Source organism: Oncorhynchus gorbuscha, linkage group LG24 (genome assembly GCF_021184085.1).
Source record: "Oncorhynchus gorbuscha isolate QuinsamMale2020 ecotype Even-year linkage group LG24, OgorEven_v1.0, whole genome shotgun sequence".
In the NCBI taxonomy this organism is placed as follows: Eukaryota; Metazoa; Chordata; class Actinopteri; order Salmoniformes; family Salmonidae; genus Oncorhynchus; species Oncorhynchus gorbuscha.
In genome coordinates this window covers 2,616,573-2,626,636 of record NC_060196.1, presented here as the reverse complement: position 1 = coordinate 2,626,636, position 10,064 = coordinate 2,616,573, and the positions used below count along the sequence as shown (strand labels likewise).

General features: G+C 39.8%; 1 protein-coding gene across 3 annotated transcripts; it reads right to left on the bottom strand.

The window, feature by feature from the left end:
* Positions 1-2,022: 2,022 nt before the first annotated feature.
* LOC124013181 (CD209 antigen-like protein C) lies at positions 2,023-9,740 on the bottom strand. 3 transcript variants are annotated; one of them, XM_046327404.1, is made up of 6 exons: positions 9,516-9,740; positions 3,820-3,933; positions 3,468-3,743; positions 3,206-3,330; positions 3,017-3,117; positions 2,023-2,316 (listed from the first exon to the last, which is right to left on the bottom strand). In XM_046327404.1, the coding sequence occupies exons 1-6, from the start codon at positions 9,646-9,648 to the stop codon at positions 2,169-2,171; spliced, it is 897 nt and encodes a 298-aa protein (XP_046183360.1). In that variant the 5' UTR covers positions 9,649-9,740; the 3' UTR covers positions 2,023-2,168. The 3 variants fall into 3 exon arrangements, with proteins under 3 accessions (XP_046183360.1, XP_046183362.1, XP_046183363.1); XM_046327406.1 differs by having other exon boundaries at positions 3,820-3,918; XM_046327407.1 differs by lacking the exon at positions 3,820-3,933.
* Positions 9,741-10,064: the final 324 nt, after the last annotated feature.

The following is a 10,064-nucleotide window of genomic DNA, read 5'->3' as shown; positions in this document are numbered from 1 at the left end:
TAGGACCTGAGCCGCTTCCTGTGTGAGGCAGGGTCGTACTCTGCGGATGTTGTAGAGCATGAACCTACAGGAACGGGCCACCGTTCCTGTAGGTGCTAGCTAGCTTGTTAGCTATTTGTTTTTTTTAGTTTGCGTGCTAGCTCTGCAAATGTAGCTATTGTGTGTGTGTGTGAACCCTGCCAACATAAAACAAAATCGCTATGGTGAGATTGACTGGATCAACCTCACGTTAGTTACGTGCATTGAGGGCCTTTCAGACGGTAGACAGGAACCCTCTGTTACTTTGCCAGCTAAGGAACAGTACATTGCATTGCTAGCTTCTCTCATTGACTCATATTCAAATAGCTGCAAAAACTGGTTGTTACTGTAGCTAGCTGGCAATCATCAGCTAACCGCTAGCTAACATAGAGAGTGATCTGTAAGTTAATGCAGCGAAAATGAAGACTGGTGACGGTTATAAATGTGTTTTCTAACATATCCTTTGTTTGAACTACTTACTGGAGGTCAGCCACCAAAAACAGACTGTCAGATTCCCACACATGCACAGTACCTGCCTCATGTAACACTGCTGGGGTGTGGGAGGCTGTGGATTAAACCATTGTGTGGCAAAGGGCGAGGTGTGACAATCTTTTGAAACTTAAAAACACACTATTAAGTGTCTATGAGAAGCACAAGTGCGTTCATTGCGTATTATTAATATTATTGATGTTCCATAGTTATGTTTACATTGATATATTTGGGGGGGGGGGTCATATTTTTCCAAGGATGGGGAGTCGTGTCCCCCCCAACTGTACATTAAGTCTCTTGTTCTAGAATTAATGTGGAGGTCTTCCAACATGGCCGCCTGGAGGCGTCGTACATCAACTGCAAGCCCTCTATACGTTAAGTCTCTGCTTCTAGTGATATCTCTGTCTCTGAGTCATCTGTGTGTCTCTGTCTGTGTGGCTGCTGTAGGTCTTAAACCTATGGAAGTATCAACAAAATTACATAGGAAGTTGTGGCTGTGATAATACAAAAATTGTCCAGAGTATATCTCAACACAGTCCTCCTGCCCAGGGAATGGGACTTGCTATTTGTGATGATGGACAGGACACTATCATACCAGGAAGATATAGATCATAGAGGGGAAGTGGAGAACAAAGACTAGTTGTTAACATATATTAAATATCATATGTAACAGCCCCAAGATAATTCAGGGAGTTTCCAGAACTCCTCCTTCCTTTCACCTTTCTGCTGATTTGGACCCTCTGTTTACTCCCAAATATACATCAACATGTTCAGGAGGTCCAGAACTACAAACATGGGTCATTATAATGTCCAGACAATAGATGTGACACTACAAACTGCTCCAAGTGGATATTGAGGAAGGGAAGTCTTAACCAGTGAGGATGAGATGTTGAGTGACAGCTGTTTGAAAAACTGAAAATATCCACTTCCCTCTTTTGGGACCCTTATAAGGGAACATCAGTCAAATATGAGCATTTGATATTGTATGTGACTTGACAACAAAGACTGACGGTCAAAGATGACTTAGTAACATCATTTGGTATCTCTACTACACTCATTGATTGGTGATACAGTCAACTCCTATACAGTGTATGTAATGGTGATTTGGTACTGTTGAGAATGTCATCACCAGGCCTAAATTGGAGCATGTAAATACCTGCAGAATACATTTGAATTGAACATTTTTTGTATGCACAAAGTCAAATGTACTAACTTCCTGTTGACTCTGATGATATGACAAACATAACTACTGGTACACAGGAAGCTACAAACAGGAAATAAGTAGGACTTTTATTAATATGATACAACAAACTAATACAACAATAGGTGCATTTGAATGCGTGTGTGTACCTGCATGTGTGTGTGTGTGCGTGTGTGTGTGAAAATGTGTGTAAGTGTGATAGAGAGAGAGTGTGTGTGTGTGTGTGTGTGTGTGTGTGTGTGTGTGTGTGTGTGTGTGTGTGTGTGTGTGTGTGTGTGTGTGTGTGTGTGTGTGTGTGTGTGTGTGTGTGTGTGTGTGTGTGTGTGTGTGTGTGTGTGTGTGTGTGTGTGTGTGTGTGTGTGTGTGTGTGAGAGAGAGAGAGATAGAGAGAGAGAATGAAGAATAAAGTTGTGTACACTATAAACTGCTGTATGTGTTATAGTACGTTGTCATGGTGATGTTAAAACACTTTTTCACAAATCCAGTTGAGTTTCCTGTCACATGACATGTCATTCCATGCCTTAAGTGGAGTCCAATCTGTATGTATCTCAACACAGTCCTCCTCCCCAGTAGGATCTTTACTATCAGGCTGCTTGTCATTCCAGTACCTACAGGGTTAAAAACCATCAGATATCATGGTTACTACTAGTACCTACAGGGTTCAAAACAGTCAGATATCATGGTTAACACCAGTACCTACAGGGTTAAAAACCATCAGATATAATGGTTAATATCAGTACCTACAGGGTTCAAAACAGTCAGATATCATGGTTAACACCAGTACCTACAGGTTTAAAAACCATCAGATATCATGGTTAATACCAGTACCTACAGGGTTCAAAACAGTCAGATATCATGGTTAATACCAGTACCTACAGGTTTAAAAACCATCAGATATAATGGTTAATACCAGTACCTACAGGGTTCAAAACAGTCAGATATCATGGTTAACACCAGTACCTACAGGTTTAAAAACCATCAGATATCATGGTTAATACCAGTACCTACAGGGTTCAAAACAGTCAGATATCATGGTTAACACCAGTACCTACAGGTTTAAAAACCATCAGATATCATGGTTAACACCAGTACCTACAGGTTTAAAAACCATCAGATATAATGGTTAATACCAGTACCTACAGGGTTAATAACAATAAGACATCACAGTTACAACATCACAATACTAAATAATATGTAGACATTTTTCATTTTATAGTTAACTGCGTTGACTGCTATCATCAATGTCAGTAACCTGCATAGAAAAGGTTGAATGGAGCCGTATTGACAAGATTAGTTATCATTTTTCACCTTGTGGTCAGTGGGGTGCCGTCCACCCATTTCCAGGTCCCCTCCTTAACAGAGTCAGTCAGACCAATCCAGACTCTCTTCTTGAGGTTGAAGAGAAAAGTCTGTTGTTGAGAAAGATAAATTAGCAGATGTATATGTTTGATCATATCTACCCGCTGCACACCCATTCCCTCTCCCTCTCCCTCTCACCTGTTCCTTATCACTGTTTATCATCACCAGGTCTGCTCCTCTCTTCAGACAGTCCTTTCTGCTCTCCTTCCAGGTTTTAGACTCAGTAGACAGGAAGTACCAACTGGATTCAAACTTCTGCCAGCCTTTAGGACAGGTTTGAAAATATTGATGAAAATGTGAATTTCCTTCTATTTATCACACTGGACACTTAGTGAAAGAACACAGACTGATGATAAGTTGTGTGGTATTAATGATAATTTATTACTGTAGGTTTACTCACTGAGATTGTTAAGCCTCCAGTTAAGAAAATATCTCTCAGTCTGTAGCTGGTCTCTCTCTTTAGTCAGGGTGTTGTACCTGGTCTGTAGCTGGTCTCTCTCTTTAGTCAGTGTGCTGTAACTGATCTGTATCTGGTCTCTCTCTTTAGTCAGGGTGCTGTAACTGGTCTGTATCTGGTCTCTCTCTTTAGTCAGGTTGCTGTTGCTGGTCTGTAGCTGTTCTATCTCTGCAGATGAGTTGGTTTTATAGGCTGAGAAGCTCTTAGAGACCCCATCATCTGTTATAACAACAACAAAGTGTATCAATAAAATTGATAATCTGGTGAATTGTAGTAATTATAACTTCAGACTTACAGTAGACAGACAGGCCTATGATCCCAGCCAGTAGAACACACAGAAGCCCCAGACACACTGCAGCAACTAGGAAGGGTCTCTTCCCTGAGCTATCAGGCTCTGTGGACACAGGTACTGTACATAGCATCAATGAGACACAATCACACTTTTAAAGTGATGTTTTCTTACCCCATCTATCTTCCTGTTGAGGGGAACTTGTGGTTGTTAAAGATACAGCTGCTCACATTAACAGGAAATATAGTGGCCAGTTACAGTTATCTCCTAGCCTTGCTAATGTTAGCCAGCTAGCTCATGTTAGTAGAATTCATGCATATTCATATGTTTAGCAAATTCATAACATATTCTATGTTTGCATATTCGTGACATATACAAAATGTATTTTGTAACATATACAAAAGGTAAATCGTAACATCATAGAAATTGTCATTTGTAACATACAAAATGGATCATGGACATCCACAAATTGATACATATCATATGAAACCTATGATATTACACTAAATGGAGTGACTCGGATTTACGTACATAATAATAAAAAATGCAATGAGACCATGTTGGAAATACACATTGGCGATTTGCATTGGACTTTATGAACATCAAAATGAATGTTTCAGCAGTTAGTAAACATCCTAAAATACAGAGCCTCGAACATTTCAGATCATTTAACCTCTAGTCTGAATAAAGGAACAACGTTTCATTTAGAACATGTAGTATTTAGCATTTCATGTATTCATTTCCATAAGTATATCAATTCCAAAGCGTTCCCCTGTGAAGTAAGACCTATATTTGGAAGACACATTGTATTCCGTTTTTGAATATGTAATAATCTGTTTGTTACAGTTTATTTTACTCAGTTGACTTTTGAAGTCTTGGAGCATGGGGCATCAACCATCCGCATCACATTAACATAGGCACAATTGTTTATGCGGCAAGTGGAAGGAGAATAACCATTAGTTTAATCTTCCACGTGTGTGTCTCTATGACTACGATGTATTTACCAGTGTTCTGAGATTCAGGTTGTTTATCTCCTGTTCACAGTATCCTGTCCACAGATCTCCCTGTCAACATTAGCATAAATATCCTCAGACTGCTCCGTATAAAGGCTCATTCTAATTGCCCCTTAAAATATACTTTGGTACTTTATGTATCTACACACTGTACAATGGACAGCATATTATGTTTTATATCCTGTTAACTTCTTTGGGCTAGGGGGCAGCACTTTCACTTTTGGATGAAATGTGTTCCCAGAGTAAACTGCCTCCTACTCAGTCCCAGATGCTAAAATATGCATACTATTAGTAGTATTGTGTAGCAAACACTCTGAAGTTTCAAAAACTGTTTGAATGATGTCTGTGAGTATAACAGAACTCATATGTCAGGCAAAACCTGAGAAAAAATCCAAACAGGGAGTGGTAAATCTGAGGTTTGTAGTTTTGAACTTGGCCCTATCGAATACACAGTGGGATATGGGCAATGTTGCACTTTCTACACCTTCCGCTAGATGTCAACAGTATTTAGAAACTTGAATGAGGCTTATACTGTTAAGTGGGACCGGATGAGAGCTGTTTGAGTGAGTGGTCTGGCAGAGTGTCAAAGCCTCATGATGCGTGGTCACGAGAGAGTTAGCTCTCGTTCCATGGCTTTTTGACAGACAATGGAATTCTCCGGTTGGAACATTATTGATCTTTTATGATAAAAACATCCTAAAGATTGATTCTATACTTAGTTTGACAAGTTTCTTCGAACTGTAATATAACTTTTTGAACGTTTCGTCCGACTGGACCAGATCGCACTTTTGGATTTGTTTACCAAACGCCCTAACAAAAGAAGCTATTGGACATAAATGATGGACATTATCGAACAAATCAAGCATTTATTGTGGAACTGCGATTCCTGGGAGTGCATTCTGATGATGATCATCAAAGGTAAGTGAATATTTATCATGCTATTTGTGACTAATGTTGACTGAGCAAAATGGCAGATATTTATTTTGGCTGGTTTGGGCTCTGAGTGCCGATCTCAGACTATGCTTTTTCAGGAAAGTTTTTTTTAAATCTGACACAGCGGTTAAAGTCCATCATTTATGTCCAAATACCTCCTCCTTGTTCGAACCTAGAGTTCACAAATCTAAATTCATGAACCGCGATCCCTAAGTCCAGACGAAAAGTCAAAAAAGTTCAGTTACAGTCCGTAGAAACATGTAAAACAACGTAAAGAATCAATCTTTAGGATTTTTTAACATAACTCTTCAATAATGTTTTAACCGGAGAATTCCTTTGTCTGTAGAATTGCAGTGGAACGCAGGTCGCTCTCACGTGAGCGTGCATGATCAACTCATGCCACTCTGGCAGACACCTGACTCAAAGAGCTCTCCTTCCCTCATTCTTCACAGTAGAAGCCTCAAACAAGGTTCTAAAGACTGTTGACATCTAGTGGAAGCCGTAGAAAGTGCATTATGACCCCATAGACACTGTATATTCGATAGGCAATGACTTGAAACACTATGAACCTCAGATTTCCCACTTCCTGGTTGGATTTTATTCTCAGGTTTTTGCCTGCCATATGAGTTCTGTTATACTCACAAACATCATTTAAACAGTTTTAAAAACATCAGCGTGTTTTCTATCCACAATACGAATAATATGCATATATTAGCTTCTGGGACTGAAAAGCAGGAAGTTTACTCTGGGCACGCTTTTCATCCGAACGTGAAAATGCTGCCCCCTATCCCAAACAGTGTGAGTGTTTCCTCTCAGTAATGTTCTGCCCTCTGTGTGTGTCCAGGTCACACTGTTTTAAGTATCCAATCACATTCATTCAGGAAGCTGGTAGACCTTGTAAAATAACTTTGTTCCTTCATTTATTAATCTGTGCTTTGTTATTCTTATTATTAAAGTGATAAGCATAGGCTAATAATTGGTCCCACATTTTTGCAAAATCACATGACATGTTTCTAATAAAAATAATGAAGAATAATTTTCCAGAGTACAGTGTGTCTACATTCTCTCCTCTAAATCTAAACACAACAATTATTTGTCTTCCTCATTCTCTTAATTTTCTTCTTCCTCCTCTGTGTCTTTCTGACACTAAGGCTCTATCTCAATTAGTCTCTCCTCTCCACCTATCTCCTCACCTCCTCATATCTACTCCTTTCTCCTCTCCTCCTATATCCTCTTATCTCCTCTCCTCCGTACCTCCGTACCACAAATTCGTAACATATCATACACATTGTAATTTGTAACATATCATACAACATGGTTGATGGGCATCCACAAATTGATACATACCATATGAAAGGTAATATATCATATTAAAATGGAGTGTCTCTGATACACGTACAGAATAATACAACATGTTTTGAGACTAGGTTAGAAATACACAGTGGTAAGTTACAGTACATACTGAAGGACTTTATCAGCATAGTAACTAGACTACCAGAAAAACACAGAGAGAGAGAGTTTCCAATCATGTTCCTAAAAGTGTATGGTTTGATTCATGGATGTCATTCCAAGAGAACTGTAGATGCATCAAAGAAGCAAAGTACTATTTGCATTTGAAAATGTAATGGAAAGAGAGAGAGATTTAAAAAAAAATCTAAACTGGATCTGTGAGAAAGTGATGTAACATCAACCTACTATGACAATGTTCTCTCAACACACACACACACACACACACACACACACACACACACACACACACACACACACACACACACACACACACACACACACACACACACACACACACACACACACACACACACACACACACACACACACACACACACACACACACACACACACACACACACACACACACACACACACACACACATTTTTATATTGATGGTGGAATACAGTGCTGAATGGTTAAGTGATGATTCCACCAAGTGGTTAAAGTGAGAGAGGAAATAGTGGTATTACAGACTTACCTATGGGCTCTTTCTCAACTAATATTTCCTCAAATCCTCTCTCCTCCCCTCCTACTCAAAACACATTGGATAATACAATCCTAGGGGAGGGACCTTGGACCTTCTCCTCTCATAGGGTTGAGTGTGTGTTACCCGAGAACTGGTCTCCTGGTCCAATATTAGGAGCCGTGTCTGCTGTCTTCTCACTGACGTAGATATCCACAATCCTCTCCTCCATCTCACCTCTGTCAAACTTGACCTTCTTGTTCATATCTGGCTCAGCATAGATGACCTTTGACATCTTTAACAATGCCTAGGTCTTTCTTTCTATGTAGGTCTACTATACATTAAGTCTCTGCTTCTAGTGATATCTCTGTCTCTGATTCATCTGTGTGTCTCTATCTGTGTGAAGACTGTAGGTGTTAACTCCATAGGGAAGTATCATAAATATGACACGGGTAATTGTAGCTATACTAATACAAAAAATAGAACAAGTTTGCATACTTTTGCTTGTGTGTATGTGAGAGATTGTTATAGTGGTTTTTGTTAAACCATTTTCTGCAGAACAATATAAATCATTCCATGTCTCTACATTGTCATCTTGTCCAGAGTGTATCTCAACACAGACCTCCTGCCCAAGGAATGGGACTTGCTATTTGTGATGATGGACAGGACACTATGATACCAGTAAGATATAGATCATAGAGGGGAAGTGGAGAACAAAGACTAGTTGTTAACATATATTAAATATCATATGTAACAGCCCCAAGATAATTCAGGGAGTTTCATGGAAACTACAGATCATGGTCGGTTGTTATACAACCCGGGATTGAACACTGATGCGCCACTCAGCCCCCCAATTTAGCAGACGCTCTTCTCTAGAGTGACTTACAAAAGCAATTAGGTTTAATTGCCTTGCTTAAGGCCACACAAAGAGATATTTTTTACGTAGTCGGCTCGGGAATTCGAACCAGCAACCTTTCGGTTACTGGCCTAGCGATCTTAACTGCTAGAAGTCCTGCCGCCCTCTCTCTTCATGAACCTGATTGGTCGAGGAGATTTTGAGTGACAGCTGGTTGAATGACTGAGAAGATTCACTTCACTTCCCTCTTTTGGGACCCATATGGGGGAACAACAATCAAATATGATCATTTGATATTGTGCTTATATGTTTTTATTTTTATTTTACCTTTATTTAACCAGGCAAGTCAGTTAAGAAGAAATTCTTATTTTCAATGACGGCCTAGAAACAGTGGGTTAACTGCCTGTTCAGGGACAGAACGACAAATTTGTACCTTGTCAGCTGGGGGATTCGAACGTGCAACCTTTCGGTTACTAGTCCAACTAGAGTCCAACGCTCTAACCACTAGGCTACCCTGCCGCCCCATGTAACTTGACAACAACGACTTACTGTCAAAGATAATTAGGAAAACACAGCAGCCCCAGATACACTGCAGCAACTCCAGAGGGTCTCTTCCACCACTGAACATGTACTGATAAACAAATGATTAAAGCTAAATCTTTGGTAATGTACTTTACTGTATCATCCAGGAATGGGACACAAAAAGGTCTAGTACTACCAGGTAATCTCCACTGTATTATGTATAACATTATGTGTGTGTGTGTGTGTGTGTGTGTGTGTGTGTGTGTGTGTGTGTGTGTGTGTGTGTGTGTGTGTGTGTGTGTGTGTGTGTGTGTGTGTGTGTGTGTGTGTGTGTGTGTGTGTGTGTGTGTGTGTGTGTGTGTGTGTGTGTGTGTGTGTGTGTGTGTGTTCGTGCAATCTTACCTGAAGCAACAACTCCATCTCTTGGACTGGACTTGAAGGCTCTTAGGTTGGAATATAATTGGCCATCAATGTCTGTGTTCTTCATTGCATCGTCATTAAATCCATCTGGGATTTCATAGACTCCCTCTGACATCTTAACACACTGCTGATAAAATACAGTAACTTCTACATCTAATCTCAACTCTAATATACATCTGTCCTGTGTCTTCTCCCTACACTGTCCTGGGTCTGTGTGACTTTAGGTAGTGAAACTCTTTGTCAGTCATCTGCAGTGGATGGTAAATTGTGAAATCAACACAACACAGGCCACCACATGACTCCCACCAGCCTTAGTATGATAATATAATACATATGATATGACTCCCACCAGTCTTAGTTTGATAATATAATACATTACTTACTATATCATGCTATACAATGTATGTGTGAATTCACAGGGTCCCAATTTTGGATGTGCTAAAATAAATTGGGATCATGTTAATTGACATATCCACTACATATATCCTGACTGAGTTTACTGCACCCCCAGCCTTCAAATGGAGAACACAT